We start from the raw sequence: 23338 nt of genomic DNA on the forward strand, positions 1-23338 counted from the left end.
GTTGAATACATCATGACCGTTCCCTATAATATAGTTGAATCCATCATGACCGTTCCCTATAATATAGTTGAATACATCATGACCGTTCCCTAAAATATAGTTGAATCCATCATGACCGTTCCCTAAAATATAGTTGAATACATCATGACCGTTCCCTATAATATAGTTGAATCCATCATGACCGTTCCCTAAAATATAGTTGAATCCATCATGACCGTTCCCTATAATATAGTTGAATCCATCATGACCGTTCCCTATAATATAGTTGAATACATCATGACCGTTCCCTAAAATATAGTTGAATCCATCATGACCGTTCCCTATAATATAGTTGAATACATCATGACCGCTCCCTAAAATATAGTTGAATACATCATGACCGTTCCCTATAATATAGTTGAATCCATCATGACCATTCCCTATAATATAGTTGAATCCATCATGACCGTTCCCTAAAATATAGTTGAATCCATCATGACCGTTCCCTAAAATATAGTTGAATCCATCATGACCGTTCCCTATAATATAGTTGAATACATCATGACCGCTCCCTAAAATATAGTTGAATCCATCATGACCGTTCCCTATAATATAGTTGAATACATAATGCCACCTAGTGCTCTACATGACACCCTTGGTCCTGAAGTGTGCACTACTAAAAGCATTGGCTTGGTTTAGGCATTTCCTTACGAATTGTTGAAGGAAAGTGAACAAGTGCACACTTCAGAAGGAGAGATTGGGACGCACCCTCTATTCCTTACGTAGTGCATACATGTGCTTCATCTATTCCCACCATCATTTGGAGAACTCAAGCATTTCAAAATAATCAATCATTGTTTTATTCATTATCAGTCATTATTAAGAACATTGCACCATATTTTGTCTTTAGACTTCTCTCCCCTGGAAAAGGCAACATTTCACACATGCACACTTACGTTTCCTTTCTCAGGTACAGTGTAGAAACATTCAGGGTGTGAAGTGTTAAGACTGACGGTACCTTAGTGACTGAGGCCTTACTAACTCCTCTCCTGGAGGAATCAACTCTATGAATCAGACAGTAGTAACTAGTAACATAACTCTTCTGTGAGATTCAGTGACTCGATTCAGCATTGACGCCGCATTAGGTGAACAGTGATAAGTTCTGTCTCTGTTTGTCCATTATAATAAATTAAACTTAACTAGAATAAAACTAGTCTGGGTACTAGTCCGTTTAGCTATCATTCCACTCCTGTCATGCTAAACAGCTTTGGCATATGAATAAAAGAATACAAGTAGTGGAATATTCACTAAAACACACTGGTACCCAGGCTAGAACAGACTGGTACCCAGGCTAGAAGAAAATCCCTAAAGGAAGAGATCTGGAGATGCAGAAGAAATTAGAGATGTAAAGTCTGTTGGTCCGTTTCGCTAGGATTGTCCCTCTGCTCTCTCCATACGTACAGCCCCAGCCCTTTCATTGTCATAGGGCAGATGTTTGGTAGCAAGAACCAATCCTAGAGGACCGGAGCTACCCACCCTTGCCACTCAGTCCAGAAGACACCAGTCCTCATTTTACTTTAGTATTAAACCTCTTCTTGGTAAGGGACGAGAGGACAGAATGTAGTGGAGTGAGTGGTTCAGAGAGTGGAGTCCTAAAATCCTCCCAAAGAGGAGGTGGTATATCCAAGGTAGGCGTGTCTTCAGTAGGTCTCAGAATCAGAGTCGTTAAACTCATTATCGTCGTCGGGGGAAACGCAGAGTAGGCGGTCCTGCCTGCAGTAGGAGGTGTGGTCAGTCCTTAGAGGGGGAGGGGACTCAAATGCTACTCCTTTTGATTGGTGATTGGAGTAGTGATTGACAGATTGAAGCGTTGCCATCGTGACACGAGGGGAAGCAGGAAGTGTTGCTATGGAGACCAGGGGAGAGGTGGGCAGCATGGAGTTAAGAATGAGAGCGAGACAGTCGGCTACATCTCTGTTAGGTGCACAGGACAGGGCTGGAGTATAACCTAGGGGGAGAGAGAGAAAGAGGGTGTGTGTGAATGTGTGTGCAGGGCAGGCCCCCCATTAGGCGGCAGATTGACGAGGGCGCCATTATCCAAGGTAAACTGACCAATACACACCTCCAACAACATAACACCTCACATAATTCTGCCCCAAAACAATGAAAACTTCCCATCCAGTGGCATATGGGCTATTAAAGGAAGTGCTGATGCAGGGCCATGATAAGCAGTACCCACTTTACCAAAGGCAGGGCGCAAAATATGTATCTTGCCCATGCCCATTGCGTCTCCCCATGGTGCGGTTGGAGACGCTGCGCCAACAATGCTCTGTCAATGTCATCTAACATATATCATGTAGGCTAGTCCAGGGTTTCCCAACCCTCTCCTCGGCCCCCCAGACGTTTCACATTTTTGTTTTAACCCTAAACTGGCACACCCGATTCAATTAGTCAAAGGCTTGATGATTAGTTGATTAAATGAATCAGGTTTTCCAGTTTAGGGTTAAAACAAAAATGTAAAATGTCTGGAGTGGCCTGAAGAGAGGGTTGGGAAACCCTGGCCAAGCCTATATGGTAGAAATAACATATAGCCTCTGTGGGCTTTTCTGTAGCCTACAGGCAGACCAAATTTATGACAATGTCATGAGAAACTTTTTAGGCCTACATATGTGTGTTTCCAATCCAATAGCTAATCATGATAATTAGCGATTTCAAGTTTTTAGCTCTATTCATCAATTTCTAAGCTGACCATGGCCGAGAAGAAAATACCAACTGCATTTTCCAATATAATGCGATGCTTGATAAAGTTGGAACAGTTTCCTTTCGATAATAATGTTTTGTTTCTCAAAATCATTGTCACGTGGTTAATAATACAATGAATAAAAATACAAATCTAAAATTCAACTAATGCGAGATGTATGGACACATTGATACACCGTGAGCTATTGGCGGCTAAAGAAATGAGCACATGGAACTCAGAGATTGTCTATAGGCCAATGCAACAGTGCTGTAGGCCTATAACTTTCATTGCCAACTAAGTAAAAATACATAATGCTGACAAATAAAAACATTTGTAAATATCCTGATGAAAATGCAGGTTCTTTCAATCGCATTCAACTCTCTACTCTGCCTCCCTTTCTATCGGTCTTGATTCGAGCATTTGCTAGTCAAGTGCAACATTGTATAGAATCAATCAACTGGGTCTGTCCCGACGGGGTCACTATAGCGAACTTGCAACAACTAGCTGGGCCCTAAGAGTTTCTTGCGCCAGTGAGCTTGGGACGGACACAGCTGTTTTGGGGCAAAGGAAAAGTTCTCAGGTATTTTATGACGTTTCCACTGGATATTTGGGATCCTGCGAGCGTGACATTTTGCTCTTTCACATGGAGGATTGGTGATTACCGAGGGGTACATTTTTTTTCTTCATATATTGGAGACTGATTTTTATGCAAATATGCTCAAATTTACATAGGCAAAAGAAATTAGCGCATTTTCCCACCACAGAATCGTTTCGGATAAAAGACTGATGACAGTGCACGTAAAAATACCTTTTGCGGTTAAATTCCCATGTACCGAATAAAACATTAGAAAGTTAAATGGATTTCCATCACATTTTCGACTCTACTGATGGTTTACTCACAAAACATGTTGTGTTATATAGCAGTGTGCCCACTCTGGTATTGGCACGTGCGCTCTAGCCAACAGCTCACGGACACAGTGCGGGTTTATCCTACATGATGAGATTAGACACAGTGCGGGTATATCCTACATTATGAGATTAGACACAGTGCGGGTATAGCCTACATGATGAGATTAGACACAGTGCGGGTATAGCCTACATGATGAGATTAGACACAGTGCGGGTATATCCTACATGATGAGATTAGACACAGTGCGGGTATATCCTACATGATGAGATTAGACACAGTGCGGGTATATCCTACATGATGAGATTAGACACTGTGCGGGTATAGCCTACATGATGAGATTAGACACAGTGCGGGTATATCCTACATGATGAGATTAGACACAGTGCAGATATAGCCTACATGATGAGATTAGACACAGTGCGGGTATAGCCTACATGATGAGATTAGACACAGTGCGGGTATATCCTACATGATGAGATTAGACACAGTGCGGGTATATCCTACATGATGAGATTAGACACAGTGCGGGTATATCCTACATGATGAGATTAGACACAGTGCGGGTATATCCTACATGATGAGATTAGACACAGTGCGGGTATATCCTACATGATGAGATTAGACACAGTGCAGGTATAGCCTACATGATTACATTATTATAGACAAAAGAGCGAAATTATTTTTATTTGTCAAATGGGAGCCAAGCATCGATGATCATGTCACAAAGAATAAGACCCTTAATATTTATTGGAAAGGAGCGTCAAACTCATCACCTTGCACTTTCACCGGCCTATGTGGGAGGACCACACAACCTGTCATCGCTTGACTCCAAGTTTACATCGATATGATGGGTTATTATAGCAATATTTGTGCCTAGAGTTTCCGCCAATATTTCTCACATAATTCATTTTACCGACACAAAAAGACCCCACCTTGTCTAGGGCATTTTGTTTTGTCGACATTTGGAAAGTTTACTGACATATTTTCTGTTTCCATCGGGCCTGTCATGTCATTTAAAAAAAATCCAAGATGGTACTTTACGCGCATAAAAAGGTTGGCTGGAAACATGATTTGTGAGGAACTATTATCGTTCACAATGGATAAAAAATAAAAAGACTTGACTTACTGTGGTGGTGATTTACAGCTGCAATATGTAACTTTTTGGGCAACCACCAAATTCACATAAAGGTAAGTTATAGATCTATCATTCTTCATTGAAAGCAAGTCTAAGAAGCGGTAGATATTTTCTGTGTGCGCTATTTCTATGCTTCCCATTCTTAAATTTAGTTTTTGCATCTTTAACTTTCAGTTTTCTACACCAGCTTCAAACAGCTGAAAATACATATTCTTGGTTATGAAAAACATATATTTCACAACGGTTTAGCTGGTACAATGATTCTTGTTTTGTCACAAACAGAAATTAGGCAAACTATTTGAATTTTAGCAACAAGGAAACAGAGAAATTTCTGCATAGTGCAGCTTTAAGACAAAAAATCTGACATCCCCAAATGGGCACTTTCCTGCAACAGGCCAGGTAAGGTCAATTCAGAAAACGTGGGACATCAAATAAACTTGGACAGCTTAATCTGACATGTTTATTTCTTGTTCTGAAAATCAAAACTATTGTTACTAAGCCCTTGCAGAGAAATCACATTACTTCATTGATGTGACAGAAGGTGGCAGAGCAATCTCCAAACAGGGTGCTCACCCTCAAAGCACATAGATCAGTGACATAGCCCTTTTCCCTGTTTCGATGTTAAAGCTATAAAACTGTCATAAATAATCCACTGTGTAAAAATTGTGATGTATGTGCATTCTATGAACTGGTGCATCAAAATAAGTTGCCAATCTAATGTTTATATTTTGTACATTTCTGAAATCATCAAGATGTTTCCTAATCACACAAAATGGAATTATCATTGGGGTACAATTAGGACTGTCCCAGTTTATCTAACCTGCTGTCCTAGTTTATCAAATGCAAACTGAAAATATGGTTTTGGTTCAGCGTACACAAATGGGTGTGTCATGCAGTCTGTAAATATGATAAACATTTGTCATTTTTGTGTGATTAGGAAACATCTTGAGGATTTCAGAAATGTATCACGTGTTGGGCTAATAGGTTGGATAAATGTCGAAACAGGTTACAGAAGAGGGAAATGCAAAAAGTATCCCACGTATTCCCAATTCCCCCCTATTATGCGTGCTCAGGCATGCGCAATAATTGTCGGGAGACAGGTGAGTACATTCTGGAGAGACTCGCCTACATCTTCGCTACACACCCCTCCCCTTCCTCGTCTCAACATTTCACATTTTTATTAAAGACATTTTATTTCAGATCCTTGTCACCAACAGCTGCAACTCAATAATCAGCTAGGTCAATCGCCACGCACGCTGCCCAAATTAGCCTGCCTTTCCAACTAGGCATAGGCTCGCCCGCTGGTGATTTGAAATAATACGCAGCAATTTTGTTAAAGAAGCTAATGATCCTCTGGCTAAGTGATGGTCTCTGGTGAAGTATTTTATTTATTTATGTAGACGAGTAATTATATTATTTTGGCAAATGTATAAAAATTTACTTTAGGGGAAGTTTAGCGGTAGCTGATTTTCAAAAAATTATTAGTCTTTGTCAAGTATCAGGACTATAAAGCCAATGCAACTGCATGTTTTACAAATGGTAAGCTACCACATGGATGGGCATTCATAAAAGTGCATTGTGGGCCGACACTGAAGGCCAGAGTTCCCCAACTGACGGCCCAGGGGGCCGAATTTGATCCGCGGGTGATTTTATTTGGCCCCCCAAGTTTTCTGAGCATTTTTTATTTTGGAAATCTGTTCCAAAGTATAACACATAAGAGAGATATGTGATCATTAACACATGTAAGCAAGGTGTCACGACTTCTGCCGAAGTCGGTTCCTCTCCTTGTTCGGGGCGGTGTTCGACGTCACCGGTCTTCTAGCCATCGCCGATCCATTTAGCATTTCCATTTGTTTTGTCTGGTTTTCCCACACACCTGGTTTTCATTCCCTCATTAAGTGTTGTGTATTTCACCCTCTGTTCCCCCCATGTCTTTGTGTGGTATTGTTTGTTTGTAAGTGCTTGTGCACATGTTGACTGGTGCGTGTCAGGTTTTGTTCCCAAGTTGTTATTTTCTTGATGCCGTTGGTTTTGGAATTAAACTGCTCCGGCTATTACCTACTTCTGCTCTCCTGCGTCTGACTTCCCTGCCACCAGTTACGCAAGGTTTGAAATTATTGTGTCTAATAAAATCTATCTGTTTGGGCTTCTTGCGGTCAATTTACAGTTTACAAATGATTTGTAATTATGTTCCGGCCCCCTGACCATCCGCTCAAGACAATAATCGGGCCGCGGCTGAATCTAGTTGATGAACCCTTCTGTAGCCTAGGCTACTATTCTACTTTGCAGGGATAAGAGGAGGGTTGCAATTTTTTGGTGTCTCGCCTTGCACAGCATACTGGCCAGGACCAGGCCTGTGTGTGAGTATGCTTGCGTGTCAGTATGTGTGCTTGTATGAGAGTTTGAGGGTGTGTGTGTGACAGTATTATGATACTGACCGTTCTCATCCACCGCTAGAACACTGGCTCCTTTCCCCAGCAGCTCCTGAACTACTACGGTCAGACCATTCCTAGCTGCTACATGGAGGGGCCTGAGGCCGCGAGAGAGAGGAGAAAGAGGGAGAGAGAGACAGACACACACCTGCAGAGTGAAGTCATACTAGCCTAATAACATGCTAACTAATAACACAGTATGTTGGGTTGTGGTGTGTTCCATTTCCGAAAATCATTTGGGGTACGTACGTCTGTAGAGAAGTGTTGGTGCAGTTGATAAAGTTTCTGTCTGATATCTTCTCTAGTATCAACAACGCACTGGTCTCATGGCCCTGATGGTGAGAGAAAGATGGAGGAGAGAGGGATAGAGAGAGGGTAAAACATTTAACAAACAGTAATTTGATAAACAATATATGGTGCATGTGTGAGTATTACCTTGCTACAGGCCAGGTGAAGAGCTGTGTTCTTGTTAGTATCCTGTAGTGTGAGGTCTGCCTTAGCACTGCTCACCAACACCTCTATATGAGAGAGAGAGACACCAGAAGAGGTAAGGTGTGAGGGATAGGTAGAGGGGAGGAGAAGGGTAGAGAGTGTGTACTGACCCACAGCATTGGTCTGTCCGTTGTGCGCTGCCATCATCAGCGGCGTGGTCCGTGTGTGTGTGTCGGAGGTGTTCGCCTGAGCTCCGTGACTCAACAACAAGGACACACACTCCACGTGGTCCGAGAATGCTGCCGCATGGAGGGGAGACCTACAAAGGGTGACAACAGTCACTGTTACACACACTACCTCATGTTCTGCGAGTCTGTGTAGGGGTGGACCTCCCAACACCCCCCCAGAAAACTAAGTCGGGTCTCAATTTAGAAGGACTCGTGCCCATGGGCTCTGACATCCAGGGGGCCCACATTGATTTTATTTACTCTCACTAAGATATCATATTAACATGGTCATGGCAAAATTCATTGCAACATTTGGAAAATTGCAGGAACTTTGCTTAGGGCCATGTGAAATTTGCTTAGGGCCATGTGTGTGTGTAATCATTTGTGTGTAATTAAACACTACTGGACAGTTTATGAGGTACACCATCCCATTCACAAAAATGGATAGCTCCTACAGATAGTGAGTCACATGGCCTTGGCTTGCTATATAAAGCAGGCAGACAGGCATCCAGTTACTGTATGATTGAACGTTAGAATGGGCAAAACAAGTGACTGAAGCGACTTTGAGCGTGGTATGATCGTCGGTGCCAGGCGCACCGGATCCAGTACCTCAGAAACAGCCGCCCTCCTAGGCTTTTCATGCACGACAGTGTCTATCGTTTACCGAGAATGGTGCAACAAACAAAAAACATCCAGTCAGCTGCAGTCCTGTGGGTGAAAACAGCTCGTTGATGAGAGAGGTCGAAGGAGAATGGCAAGAATCGTGCAAGCTAACAGGCGGGCCACAAACTGACAAATAACAGTGCAGTACAACAGTGGTGTGCTGAACGGCATCTCGGAACAAACAATTTGTCGATCCTTGTCACAGATGGGCTATTGCAGCAGACGACCACACCTGGTTCCACTCCTATCAGCTAAAAACAAAAAGAAGCAACTTCAGTTGGCACACAATCACCAACACTGGACAATTGGGGACTGGAAAAACATTGCCTGGTCCGACGAATCCCGGGCCCTGTTGCGTCTCACTAATGGCAAAGTTAGGATTTGTCCATGGACCCATGCTGCCTAATACAGGCTGGTGGCGGTGGTGTACTGGTGTGGGGAATGTTTTCCTGGCACACGTTAGGTCCCTTGATACCAATAACTGAGCAAGGAACATTTCCGACAACTTGTAGAATCCATGCCCGAAGAAGTCAGACTGTTCTGGAGGCAAAGGTGGGTCCGAGCCAGTACTAGATGGGTGTACCTAATAAACGGTCCAGTGAGTGTATATATGCGTGTAATAATGTGTCTCACCTGCCCTTGGTGTCTGTAGTGTTGACTATAGCAGAACCCAGAGAGTTGATCAACATCTCAGCGACTCCCTCGTTGTCATTCATACTGAAACAAGCAGAGAGGAAACACTTTCTTTCTCCTTCAGGGGGAAGATCAGCTTTAATATTGCAGATGACATTGATAGAAGCCTCAATCTATTGTCTGCATCATTTCCAATCACACTTTTACACTCATTTAATATTTTATTTACATCCCGATGTAACACAAATGACACCTTTTATGTGATCATATATTTATTTAGGTGGTCATAGACATACTAGGACCTGTGAATCTCAGCACACGAGTGACTGACTGGGTTCGAACCCTCAATACTGTGTTAGCACCCTGAGCTTAAGCCTAGGCATTAGTTGTGAGAGTTGAGGCTTACACGGCACAGTGCAGAGGGCTGAAGTGGTTTCCCTGTGTCTTCTTGAACACTTCCTGTTCCAACAACAACTCTACACACCCATCATAACCTGGAGCGAGAGAGCGCGAGAGACAGAGAAACAGTCAAGAGCAAATCACCGTATTGTCTACATATAATTCTAGTTTATCATTCATTCAGATCAGTTAACCAACATTAATCTGATGATTCTCTAACGCTGTGTGTACATGTGTTTACCATTGTAGCAGGCCCAGTGCAGCGGTGTGTATCCGTGGTTGTCGGTAAGAAGTGTGTGTGTGTGCAAGGCATTAGCAGCCTGTAGTAGTGCTCCCAGCACCCCGGTGTGTCCGCAAGCTGCTGCCAGGTGTAGCGGAGAGCGCCCTGCCCGGTCACAAACACACAAACTCGCCCCGCGCTGCAACAACGCCTCCACACACTCCTCATGACCCGACACCGCCTGGAGAAACAAAACAGATCATTAAAAGTGTGTGTGTGTGTTCTTGTGTCTGTGAGTTTGTATGTGTGGTGTGTACGGTGTACAGTGCATTCGGAAAGTATTCCGTTTTTCACTTTGTCATTATGGGGTAGTGTGTAGATTGATATGGGGAAAAAACAATTGAATCCATTTTAGAGTAAGGCTGTAACGTAACTAAATGTGGAAAAAGTCAAGGGGTCTGAATACTTTCCAAATGCACTGTATGTGTATATGGTGTGTGTGTGTGTGTGTGTGTGTGTGTGTGTGTGTGTGTGTGTGTGTGTGTGTGTGTGTGTGTGTGTGTGTGTGTGTTTGCGTTTGGGCTTGTGTGTATGGTGTATGTGAATATATAGTGTGTGTGTGTGTGTGTGTGTGTTTGACTGTATAGGGACTAGGGAGTTTGTGTGTCTCACCCCGCGGTGTAGTGCAGTCCTGCCCCAGTGGTCTTTAGCCTCTACGTCAGCTCCTCTACTCAGTAGAGAATACACACTCTCTGTGTGTCCGCTCAGTACCGCCAGCATCAGAGGGGTCCTACACACACACACAATCAATATATTTACCAATCACTCAATCAATCCATCATTGATTAAATCAGGCAAATCTAAAAGTTAGCTAGCTCACACAGTCAATACATTAGTCTCTCACACACACTTACTGTCCGTTGGCGTCTTGTACGTCTACAGAGTTGTGTGTGTCTGTGTTGTTGATGAGGAGACGGAGACAGTCAGAGTGGCCGTTCATCGCTGCAGGAGGAGACACACACTCAGGGTTAGGGAAAAAGATAGGTATGCAATCTGTGTGTGTGTAGTCATTGCGCGCCTGCTGGCTCTCATATACATATAATACCTGCAGCATGTAAGGCTGTCCTCTTCAGTGTATAATCCTTGGTGTGTGTGTGAGCTCCGTGGTGCAGTAACAGTGACACACACTCCTGGTGGCCCCTGGAGCAGGCTAGGGAGAGCGGGGTCCGGCCCTCAGGAGTCCGAATGTCCACCTCCAACAGACCGGCAGCCAACACCTCCAACACGCCACAGTGACCATGGTACGCCTGGGGAACACACACCAATCAATACAAATCTATATGTTTATCACAGTGACCATGGTACGCCTGGGGAACACACACCAATCAATACAAATCTATATGTTTATCACAGTGACCATGGTACGCCTGGGGAACACACACCAATCAATACAAATCTATATGTTTATCACAGTGACCATGGTACGCCTGGGGAACACACACCAATCAATACAAATCTATATGTTTATCACAGTGACCATGGTACGCCTGAGGAACACACACCAATCAATACAAATCTATATGTTTATCACAGTGACCATGGTACGCCTGGGGAACACACACCAATCAATACAAATCTATATGTTTATCACAGTGACCATGGTACGCCTGGGGAACACACACCAATCAATACAAATCTATATGTTTATCACAGTGACCATGGTACGCCTGGGGAACACACACCAATCAATACAAATCTATATGTTTATCACAGTGACCATGGTACGCCTGGGGAACACACACCAATCAATACAAATCTATATGTTTATCACAGTGACCATGGTACGCCTGGGGAACACACACCAATCAATACAAATCTATATGTTTATCACAGTGACCATGGTACGCCTGGGGAACACACACCAATCAATACAAATCTATATGTTTATCACAGTGACCATGGTACGCCTGGGGAACACACACCAATCAATACAAATCTATATGTTTATCACAGTGACCATGGTACGCCTGGGGAACACACACCAATCAATACAAATCTATATGTTTATCACAGTGACCATGGTACGCCTGGGGAACACACACCAATCAATACAAATCTATATGTTTTTCACAGTGCTTCCCAAACTTCCTTGCATTGTGCCCCACGTAAAGCATTTAGGTTTTTCTAGTAACCTACAGACTAACTGGCAGCGGAGTGTGTGTGTGTGTGTCTCACCGCAAGGTGAAGGGGGCTGATGAGGGCGTGGTTATCAGAGTCACTCAGGATGTCTGTACCTGATGTCTCCATCAGCTGAGCAAGAGAGCGAGAGAGCGAGAGAATGCCTTCGTTATTATTCTCTAAAAAGCTAGAACATTAGAACAAGCAGTAGAGGGTACTCCTCTCCCGTGTCATCAGACCACTAATGTAGTCCAGCTACTTACCACATCTAGAGGAGTCTCCCTGGATATCTGAAAAACAAGAAGACACCATGTCAAACCCAGTCACTACTTGTACTGGGAAGTAGGTAATGGTGTCCGGGTAGGTAATGTATGAGCAGGATGTACTAACCAGTTCAAGGCAGAGTGTGTGTCCGTATGCCGATGCATAGTGGACTGGGTTGTAGCCCTGTCGGTCTCTGATCCCTGGGTTGGCATCGCTCCTCAACAGGTACTCTACACACCTGACACACACACAGAGGGTCAGACAGGACAAACAAGACAGACAGAGACAGGACAGACTACTACTACTAACTTTCCCTCTGTGCCAGCAGCAGCGTAGTGTAGAGGAGAACAGCCCCTCTCATCCAGCTCGTTGACTCCAGCACCAGACCCCACCAGGGCAAACACACACTGAGATTTACTGTTACAACAGGCATAGTGAAGAGGAGTCCTGGAGAGAAGAGTGTTACTGTCACAACAGGCATGGAGTCCATTTGCTTCCGTTTAAGAAATGTTTTGCAACAGAATCGACATAATGAATACATCCCTGGAGAGAAGAGGAAGAACAATACTTCATCTTCTTTGCATAGAACTGAAAAGTGTCTTTATGCAGGCATGTACGCACACAAACACACAAAGGCTGAATGTAAAGCTGAACCACTGACCTTCCAAACCTGTCCTTTCTGTTGAAATCTGCTCCTGTATTCAACAACAGATTCAAACACTCCAGGTTCCTGATGGAGAGAGGGAGACCGAGAGAGAAAGAGAGAAATTTAATTGTACAGTAGAACATTGGATAGAACAGCTAACTGCAGAAAGGACTTAAAAATCCAAGAGCAAAGGACAGAGAGAGACTAAAAAAGAGAGGGTTTAAAGAGTTCTTGTTTCACCCTCCTGCAGCTGCAGCATGAAGACATGTCCTTCCAAAGTGGTCAGGAGTGTCTATGTGGAAGTCTGAGGAGAGCAGTTTCCTGCAGCAGTCAGAGAAGCCACTGAGAGCTGCCAGATGGAGGGGGAACATGCCATGGACGCCACGCCTGTAACAAACATCACGTCAGCGGTGCTTAGCCAGCCAGGTGTGTCACAGTGATACTCACTAGACGGAGTTGGAGACTGAGTTTAGACTTAGCGGTGTTGTCTCCATGTGTGATAAGTCTGTGTGTATACATACAGTATATATACAGTACCAATCAAAAGATTGGACATGCCTACTCATTCAAGGGTTTTTCTTCATTTTTACTATTTTCTACATTGTAGAATAATAGTGAAGACATCAAAACTATGAAATAACACATATGGAATCAAGTAGTAACCAAAAAAAGTGTTAAACAAATCAAAATATATTTGAGATTTTTCAAAGTAGCCACCCTTTGCCTTGATGACAACTTTGTCACCTGGAATGCATTTAAATTAACATGTGTGCCTTGTTAAAAGTTAATTTGTGCAATTTCTTTCCTTCTTAATGCATTTGAGCCAATCAGTTGTGTTGTGACAAGGTAGGGGTGGTATACAGAAGCCAGCCCTATTTGGTAAAAGACCAAGTCCATATTATGGCAAGAACAGCTCAAATAAGCAAAGAGAAATGACAGTCCATCATTACTTTAAGACATGATGGTCAGTCAATTAGGAACATTTGAATAAACTTCAAAAGTTCTTGAAGTGCAGTCGCAAAAACCATCAAGCACTATGATTTAACTGGCTATCATGGGGACCGTCTCAGGAAAGGAAGACCCAGAGTTAACTAAGTTCATTAGAGTTACCAGCCTCAGAACGTGTAGCCCAAATAAATGCTTGAAAGAGTTCAAGTAACAGACACATCTCAACATCAACATTCAGAGGAGACTTCGTGAATCAGGCCTTCATGGTTGAATTGCTCCAAAGAAACCACTACTAAAGGACACCAATAATAAGAAGAGACTTGCTTGGGCCAAGAAACACGACCAATGGACATTAGACTGGTGGAAATCTGTCCTTTGGTCTGATGAGTCCAAATTTGAGATTTTTGGTTCCAACTGCTGTGTCTTTGTGAGACGCAGAGTAGGTGAAAGGATGATCGCCACATGTGTGGTTCCCATCGTGAAGCATGGAGGAGGAGGTGTGATGGTGCTTTGCTGGTGATACTGTCTGATTTATTTCGAATTCAAGGCACACTTAATCAGCATGGTTACCACAGCATTCTGCAGCGATACGCCATCCCATCTGGTTTGCACTTAGTGGAACTATGATTTATTTTTCAACAGGACAATGACCCAACACACCTCCAGGCGGTGTAAGGGATATTTGACCAAGAAGGAGAGTGATGGAGTGCTGCATCAGATGACCTGGCTTCCACTATCAACCAACCTCAACCCAATTGAGATGGTTTGGGATGAGTTGGACCGCAGAGTGAAGGAAAAGAAGCCAACAAGTGCTCAGTATATGTGGGAACTCCTTCAAGACTGTTGGAAAAGCATTCCAGGTGTAGCTGGTTGAGAGAATGCCAAGAGTGTGCAAAGTTGTCATCAAGGCAAAGGGTGGCTACTTTGAAGAATCTCAAATATATTTTGATTTGTTAAACAGTTTTTTGGTTACTACATGATTCCATATGTGTTATTTCATAGTTTTCATATCTTCACTATTATGTTACATTTTAATGTAGAAAACAGTAAAAATAAAGAAAAACCCTGGAATGAGTAGGTGTGTTCAAACTTTTGACTGGTTTTGTATATATACACTACCGTTCAAAAGTTTGGGGTCACAGAAATGTCCTTGTTTTTGAAAGAAAAGCAATTTTTTTGTATGAAATTGATCAGAAATACAGTGTAGACATTGTTAATGTTGTAAATGACTATTGTAGCTGGAAACGGCTGAACTTGCCTCCCACTCCTCTTTCTATTCTGGTTAGAGCCAGTTTGCGCTGTTCTGTGAAGGGACAGAATAGAAAGAGGAGTGGGAGGCAAGTTCACCCGTTTCCAGCTACAAGTCATTTACAGCATTAACAATGTCTACACTGTATTTCTCTCATCAATTTGATGTTATTTTAATGGACATTTTTTTTTGCTTTTCTTTCAAAAACAAGGACATTTCTAAGTGACCCCAAACTTTTGTACGGTAGTGTGTATCCGTCCATCTATCTATCGATATACAGTGCATTCGGAAAGTATTCAGACCCCTTACCTTTTTATGTTACAGCGTTATTCAAAAAAAACATTTTTTATTTTTTTTTTATCTCAAACTACACACATAATGACAAAGCAAAAACAGGTTTTTAGAAATGTTTGCAAATGCATTAAAAATGTCAAACAGAAATACCTTATTTACATAAGTATTCAGACCCTTTGCTATGAGACTCAAAATTGACCTCAGGTGCATCCTGTTTCCATTGATCATCCTTCAGATGTCTCTACAACTTGATTGGAGTCCAACTGCTGTCAATTCAATTGATTGGACATGATTTGGAAAGGCATACACCTGTCTATATAAGGTCCCACAGTTGACAGTGCATTTCAGAGCAAAATCCAAGCCACGAGGTCGAAGGAATTGTCAGTAGAGCTCTGAGACAGGATTGTGTCGAGGCACAGATCTAAGGAAAGGCACCAAAACATTTCTGCAGCATTGAAGGTCCCCAAGAACAGTGGCCTCCATCATTCTTAAATATAAGAAGTTTGGAACCACTAAGACTCTTCCTAGAGCTGGACTGAGCAATCGGGGGAGAAGGGCCTTGGTCAGGGAGGTGACTAAGAACCTGATGGTCACCCTGACAGAGCTCCAGAGTCACTCTGTGGAGATGGAGAACCTTCCAGAAGGACAACCATCTCTGCAGCACTCCACCAATCTGGCCTTTATGGTAGAGTGGCCAGACTGAAACCACTCCTCAGTAAAAAAGGCACATGACAGCCCTCTTGGAGTTTGCCAAACGGCACCGAAAGGACTCGAAGACCACGAGAAACAAGATTATCTGGTCTGATGAAACCAAGATTTAACTCTTTGGCCTGAATGCCAAGCGTCTAGAGGAAACCTGGCACCATCCCTACAGTGAAGCATGGTGGTGGCAGCATCATGTGTGGGATGTTTTTCAGCAGCAGGGACTGGGAGACTAGTCAGAATCAAGGGAAAGATGAACGGAGCAAAGTACAGAGAGATCCTTCATGAAAACCTGCTCCAGAGCGCTCAGGACCTCAGACTAGGGCGAAGGTTCACCTTTCAACAGGACAACGACCCTATGCACACAGCCAAGACAACGCAGGAGTGACTTCAGGACAAGTCTCTGAATGTCCTTGAGTGGCCCAGCCAGCGCCCGAACCTGACAGAGCTTGAGAGGATCTGCAGAGAAGAATGGGAGAAACTCCCCAAATACAGGTGTGCCAAGCTTGTAGCGTCATACCTGCGAAGACTCGAGGCTGTAATCTCTGCCTAAGGTGCTTCAAAAAAGTATTGAGTAAAGATTCTGAATACTTACGTAAATGTGATATAATATTTTGTTGTTGTTGCTGAAATGTCTAAAAACCTGTTTTTGCTTTGTCATTATGGGGTATTGTGTGTAGATTGATGAGGGAAAAAACTTTAATCCATTTTAGAATAAGGCTGTACCGTAACAAAATGTGGAAAAAGTCAAGGGGTTTGAACACTTTCTGAATGCACTGTATATACACTTAACACAAATATAAACACAGCATGCAACAATTTTAATGAGTTACTGTTCATAGAAGCAAATCAGTCAATTGAAATAAATGTATTAGGCTCTAATCTATGGATTTCACATGACTGGTCAGGGGTGCAGTCATGCGTGGGCCTGGGAGGGCATAGGCTCACCCACTTGGGAGCTCTGCCCACCGACTGGAGAGCCAGGCCCAGCCAGCCCAGTTTTTCTCCCAAAAAAAGGGCTGTATTACAGACAGAAATACTCTGTTTCATCAGTTGTCCAGGTGGCTAGTCTCAAGACAATCTCGCAGGTGAAGAAGCCGGATGTGGAGTTCCTGGGTTGGCGTGGTTACACTTGTTCTGCGGTTGTGAGGCCGGTTGGATATACTGCCAAATTCTCTAAAACGACGTTGAAGTCGGTTTATGGTAGAGAAATTCACATTCAATTCTCTGGCAACAGTTCTGGTGGTTATTCCTGTAGTCAGCATGCCAATTGTACGCTCCTTCTAAACCTGAGACATCTGTGGCATTGTGTTGTGTAACAAAACGTAACATTTTAGAGTGCAGTTGTGTAATGATCATGCTGTTTAAACCTTCCTACAACTGAGGAGTAGAAAAACATTGCCTGTTCCGATGAATCTCGTTTCCTGATGAATCATGCTGACAGGCAGTCAGGATTTGGTGTAAGCAGCATGAGTCCATGGACCCATCTTGCCTGGTGTCAACAGTACAGGCTGGTGGTGGTGGTGTAATGGTGTGGGGAATATTTTCCTGGCACATGTTAGGTCCCTTGATACCAACTGAGCAATGTTTGAACACCACAGTGTATCTGAACATTGTTGCTGACCAGGTTCATCCTTTCATGGCTACAGGGAGGTCCGACACAATAATAGATGGGTATACCTAATAAACTGACTACTGATTGTATATGTGTGTGTGTTGTGCGTCTTACTTGGCGGTGTTGGCTCCGTGTGTGAGCAGAGTGTTGATCAGTAACTGGTGTCCGTAGCGAGCAGCGATGTGAAGAGGAGAGTTCCCATTCTTATCCTCACAGTCCACCTCCGCACCTACACACACGCACACACACACACACGCAGACAGACAAAGAGCAAATAGTAGGGTGTTTGAAATATTAATAGACCAATAGCAGTGTATGTGTGTGTGGTGTTTTGGGGCAGGCCTCACCGTTTTGAATGACAGCCTGAGAACGAGAGAACCTTCCATGGACCGCTGCCATGTGGAGAGGGGTCTTCCCATCCTTACTCTGGAGGGGGGAAAGAGAGAAAGAAAGCAAGACATTTCATTCTGTTTGTCAGAAGAGTTAACTATTAGCTGTGATGTTCCCCGTGTTATAAACCTTCCTATTCAGATCAGGACTGGGTGATGTTCCCCGTGTTATAAACCTTCCTATTCAGATCAGGACTGGGTGATTGATGTTCCCCGTGTTATAAACCTTCCTATTCAGATCAGGCCTGGGTGATGTTCCCCGTGTTATAAACCTTCCTATTCAGATCAGGACTGGGTGATGTTCCCCGTGTTATAAACCTTCCTATTCAAATCAGGCCTGGGTGATGTTCCCCGTGTTATAAACCTTCCTATTCAGATCAGGACTGGGTGATGTTCCCCGTGTTATAAACCTTCCTATTCAGACCAGGCCTGGGTGATGTTCCCCGTGTTATAAACCTTCCTATTCAGATCAGGCCTGGGTGATGTTCCCCGTGTTATAAACCTTCCTATTCAGATCAGGACTGGGTGATGTTCCTCGTGTTATAAACCTTCCTATTCAGATCAGGCCTGGGTGATGTTCCCCGTGTTATAAACCTTCCTATTCAGATCAGGACTGGGTGATGTTCCCCGTGTTATAAACTTTCCTATTCAGATCAGGACTGGGTGATGTTCCCCGTGTTATAAACCTTCCTATTCAGATCAGGCCTGGGTGATGTTCCCCGTGTTATAAACCTTCCTATTCAGATCAGGCCTGGGTGATGTTCCCCGTGTTATAAACCTTCCTATTCAGATCAGGCCTGGGTGATGTTCCCCGTGTTATAAACCTTCCTATTCAGATCAGGACTGGGTGTGAACTCTAAAGGTCTTATGGAGCAGCTTGCACCCAGGGGGGTTCAACTCTTCTCTCACCCTCCCCCCCCCCCCCCTACCGCCCTGAGCAACTTTAGCTCTTCTCTCACACCCCCCACGCTACCGCCCTGAGCAACTTCAGCTCTTCTCTCACCCCCCCCCCCCCCCACCCTACCGCCCTGAGCAACTTCAGCTCTTCTCTCACCCCCCCCACTACTACCCTGTGGGCCTAGGAGCAGTGTGTGTGTGTGTGTGTGTGTGTACCCTGATGTTGACGTTAGCTCCGTTCCCAAGCAGTAGTTCCAGGCACAGCGCCCCCTGGCGGGAACAGGCTGAGAAGTGCAGCGCAGACAGACCCCTCTCATTCACCTGTTAGAGATAAAGTTACAATATACACACCAACACAAGCACACACACCAACACACAGATGTGTACCTGGTTGATGGAGGCTCCAGCCTCTATGAGTTCGTTGACCACCACATCCTGGCCATTATAACTGGCCATATGGAGAGCAGAGTTACCATAAATATTACCCTGGTTTATCTAGAGAGATGGAGGGAGAAGGTGGGGAGAGAGAGAGAGCGAGAGCGCGGGAGAGAGAGGGAGAGAGCGGGGAGAGAGAGCGAGAGCGGGGAGAGAGAGCGAGAGCGGGGAGAGAGAGCGGGGAGAGAGAGGGAGAGAGCGGGGAGAGAGAGCGAGAGAGCGGGGAGAGAGAGCGAGGGCGGGGAGAGAGGAGAGAGAGCGAGAGAGCGGGGAGAGAGAGCGAGAGCGGGGAGCGAGAGCGGGGAGAGAGAGCGAGAGCGGGGAGAGAGAGCGAGAGCGGGGAGAGAGAGCGAGAGCGGGGAGAGAGAGCGAGAGCGGGGAGAGAGAGCGAGAGCGGGGAGAGAGAGCGAGAGCGGGGAGAGAGAGCGAGAGCGGGGAGAGAGAGCGAGAGCGGGGAGAGAGAGCGAGAGCGGGGAGAGAGAGCGAGAGCGGGGAGAGAGAGCGAGAGCGGGGAGAGAGAGCGAGGGCGGGGAGAGAGAGCGAGGGCGGGGAGAGAGAGCGAGGGCGGGGAGAGAGAGCGAGGGCGGGGAGAGAGAGCGAGGGCGGGGAGAGAGAGCGAGGGCGGGGAGAGAGAGCGAGGGCGGGGAGAGAGAGAGAGGGCGGGAGAGAGAGAGAGGGCGGGGAGAGAGAGAGAGAAGCAGTTAGTTTGTGTATCTCAATAGACTTCTTTCTTTGCTATTAGGAGAGGATGAAATCGAATGATGTGTGTGTACCTGTACCCCCAGCAGGTATTGAATGATGTGTGTGTACATGTACCCCCAGCAGGTATTGAATGATGTGTGTGTACCTGTACCCCCAGCCCCAGCAGGTATTGAATGATGTGTGTGTATCTGTACCCCCAGCAGGTATTGAATGATGTGTGTGTACCTGTACCCCCAGCAGGTATTGAATGATGTGTGTGTATCTGTACCCCCAGCAGGTATTGAATGATGTGTGTGTACCTGTACCCCCAGCCCCAGCAGGTATTGGACAGTGGTAGTCATCCCACTAGAGGCAGCGGCATGTAGAGGAGTATAAGAGTTCTTATCTTTACAGTCTATCTCTGCTCCACTAGACACCAACAACCTCACCACCTCCATATGGCCTGGAGGGAGATGTAGAGGAAGGGAGGGAGAGAGGGGAGAAAGAGAGAGCGGGGAAGATAACATTTTGTTAGCATACCATTTCATTCCTAGAAAACAATCTAATCATCAAATGAAAATGTATTGATACAACAGTTTTAACATTATAATCCCTCTATAGTGTATAGCTCTGAGTGGGGGTGTCTTACCCATGTAGGCAGCCCAGTGGATGGCTCGCCTGTCTTTCTTATCAAAGGCGTCGATGTTAGCTCCCCTGGAGAGAAGCAGCTTCACCATCTGACACACACACACACACACACACACACACACACACACACACACACACACACACACACACACACACACACACACGTGAAGTCATACTAGCCTCATGAAAAGGCAACTAATACGTCTGTGAATGTGTCTGTGTTACCTCCAGGTGTCCGCTGAAGGCAGCATGGTGCAGGGCTGTGCGTCCACCCCGGTCCGACACATTGACGTTGCTAAGCAATGGGACGAGGGCCTCGGCAACGCGGATAGCCTTGTTGTTGGCAGCAACATGGAGAGGAGTCTGCCAGTTCTTATCCCGCGCGTTCACATCAGCACTGTGTTTTATCAACATACACACTGCATCCTGCGTGTGTGCGCACACACACACACACACACACACACACACACACACACACACACACACACACACACACACACACACACACACACACACACACACACACACACACACACACACACACACACACACACACACACACACACACACACACACACACACACAAAAAGAAAGAGCGTTGACATAATCACTGTTTCAACAAGACTGATGCAGCATGATCTAGAGAAAGAGCATTGATGAAGGTGTGTGTGTGTGTGTGGTGTGAGTGACAGTATGTTACCTCGCTGCAGGAGGCAACAGCTCGGTGAAGAGGAGTTAACCACTTATTGTCTTTAGCATTTACTCTGGCTCCTAAAAAACACAGGGAGAGAAAAGGTTAAGGGTTAACTTTCCTCTGACAGAGAGTGGGTGGGGACCCACGAGCTACTAGGGGAAACCCCCATGATCCTTTGAGAGGCCCATGTGTGTAAGGGGTTAAAATAGACCATCACATCACCTGATACTGTTCCATCACAACACACACAGGGAAACAACCTCCACATCTCTCCATGAATGGGGGATGGCAATATTGGCTGCTGTGACCAAATTCTCATACTAAGTCTTCCAATTTAATAGGCTTTTTACAGTATAACAGGCAGACAGGTACAGCATAACAGGTACAGTATAACAGGCAGACAGGTACAGTATAACAGGCAGACAGGTACAGCATAACAGGTACAGCATAACAGCATAACAGGTACAGTATAACAGGTACAGTATAACAGGCAGACAGGTACAGCATAACAGGTACAGTATAACAGGCAGACAGGTACAGTATAACAGGCAGACAGGTACAGCATAACAGGTACAGCATAACAGGTACAGTATAACAGGCAGACAGGTACAGTATAACAGGCAGACAGGTACAGCATAACAGGTACAGTATAACAGGTACAGCATAACAGGTACAGTATAACAGGCAGACAGGTACAGTATAACAGGTACAGTATAACAGGCAGACAGGTGAGATGTGTACCTGAGAGGATGAGGAGTTCGATGATGTCAGCGTCTCCTAGATAGGCTGCAGCGTGGAGCGGGGTCCTTTTCTCACTGTCCTGGTAGAGACCAGAGCAGAGAGAAGTGTCACACACACACCTTTTATGTTCATTTTAGGAGGGAGGTACAATATGTAAAACATCTCATTTCAAACTAGCTTCAATGTTCAACACACACACACACACACACACACACACACACACACACACACACACACACACACACACACACACACACACACACACACACACACACACACACACACACACACACACACACACACACACACACACACACACACACACACACACACACACAGCTTCTCACTAAGCTGCCAGTAGACAAGAGGGAGCACAACTATGTCCCACACAACAGCGCAGCCCGCCAAGTGTGACGGGTAAGCTTCCTGGATCACAACCAAGTGGATGACTTGACTTCCCCTCTCTCCCTATTTTCAGGAGTCTGGTAGACACTGCAGGGCAGCTGGGAGGGGGTCAACTACTACTGTACTTGGCAGGGATCTCACTAGAAGCCAGACTAATGACAGCATCACTCCTCCACTCCTCTTTGGACTGCTTTCCCAAACACAGATTAAGCCTAGTCCTGGACATCTAGCTCAATGGAGTCTCCATTGACATTTCTTTATTATCCAGGACAAGGTTTAATTGGTAAACGGGAAACCGCCCAAAGATGTCACAATCAACTGTTTAAGAGAGCATCTTCATTTTCACCTGCAATTAACTCAGAAAGGAAAGGTTGACAAGTGTGTTAGATTGTTGTGGTCTCTCGAGCTATGGCCAATCATTGGTCAGTGTGTGTAGTTTTAGCCAGTCTTCTGTCAGGCTACTAGGGAGCCAGGGAACAAGGTAAAAAAGGCAGGATGACAGGATGATGGAGGGATTTCTCTCCTCCCTCTGCTCTCCCTGGGGGGTGGCCTATCGACCAGTGGTCCTGTGTGTGTGTGTGTGTGTGTGTGTGTGTGTGTGTGTGTCTCGCTGGTGTCAGAGTGACCGATGGGTGACTACAAGAGTACCTCTGTCGCTCTCCCTCTTCATTTCTGTAATGAGGATGTTTAACCATCTGTCTGACCATACAAAGCAGGTCCTCTCTGTAGAACTAACTAACCACGCTAGTCAATCTGGATGGATGGAACAATCAATTCCAGCT

At 44.9% G+C, this 23338-nt stretch overlaps 1 protein-coding gene across 1 annotated transcript in view; it reads right to left on the minus strand.

Moving 5' to 3' along the window:
* Positions 1-815: 815 nt before the first annotated feature.
* The window catches only part of LOC139555035 (serine/threonine-protein phosphatase 6 regulatory ankyrin repeat subunit A-like), a 31385-nt gene continuing 8862 nt past the window's right edge, over positions 816-23338 (minus strand). Inside the window, exons 3-28 of the mRNA XM_071368422.1 lie at positions 22152-22230; positions 21417-21487; positions 20942-21142; positions 20718-20805; positions 20389-20531; positions 19340-19447; positions 19169-19273; positions 18014-18092; positions 17781-17895; positions 13099-13245; positions 12874-12942; positions 12522-12659; positions 12339-12450; positions 12212-12238; positions 12006-12080; positions 10876-11077; positions 10685-10772; positions 10443-10560; positions 9792-10011; positions 9558-9645; positions 9152-9235; positions 7799-7947; positions 7632-7714; positions 7446-7528; positions 7203-7294; positions 816-1987 (exon numbers count right to left, since the gene is read on the minus strand). Of these exons, the coding sequence (XP_071224523.1) occupies positions 1680-1987; positions 7203-7294; positions 7446-7528; positions 7632-7714; positions 7799-7947; positions 9152-9235; positions 9558-9645; positions 9792-10011; positions 10443-10560; positions 10685-10772; positions 10876-11077; positions 12006-12080; positions 12212-12238; positions 12339-12450; positions 12522-12659; positions 12874-12942; positions 13099-13245; positions 17781-17895; positions 18014-18092; positions 19169-19273; positions 19340-19447; positions 20389-20531; positions 20718-20805; positions 20942-21142; positions 21417-21487; positions 22152-22230 (3072 nt within the window). The 3' untranslated portion in view covers positions 816-1679. The remainder of the gene's footprint in view (positions 1988-7202; positions 7295-7445; positions 7529-7631; positions 7715-7798; positions 7948-9151; positions 9236-9557; positions 9646-9791; positions 10012-10442; positions 10561-10684; positions 10773-10875; positions 11078-12005; positions 12081-12211; positions 12239-12338; positions 12451-12521; positions 12660-12873; positions 12943-13098; positions 13246-17780; positions 17896-18013; positions 18093-19168; positions 19274-19339; positions 19448-20388; positions 20532-20717; positions 20806-20941; positions 21143-21416; positions 21488-22151; positions 22231-23338) is intronic.

This window comes from Salvelinus alpinus, chromosome 26 (assembly GCF_045679555.1).
Source record: "Salvelinus alpinus chromosome 26, SLU_Salpinus.1, whole genome shotgun sequence".
NCBI lineage: Eukaryota > Metazoa > Chordata > Actinopteri > Salmoniformes > Salmonidae > Salvelinus > Salvelinus alpinus.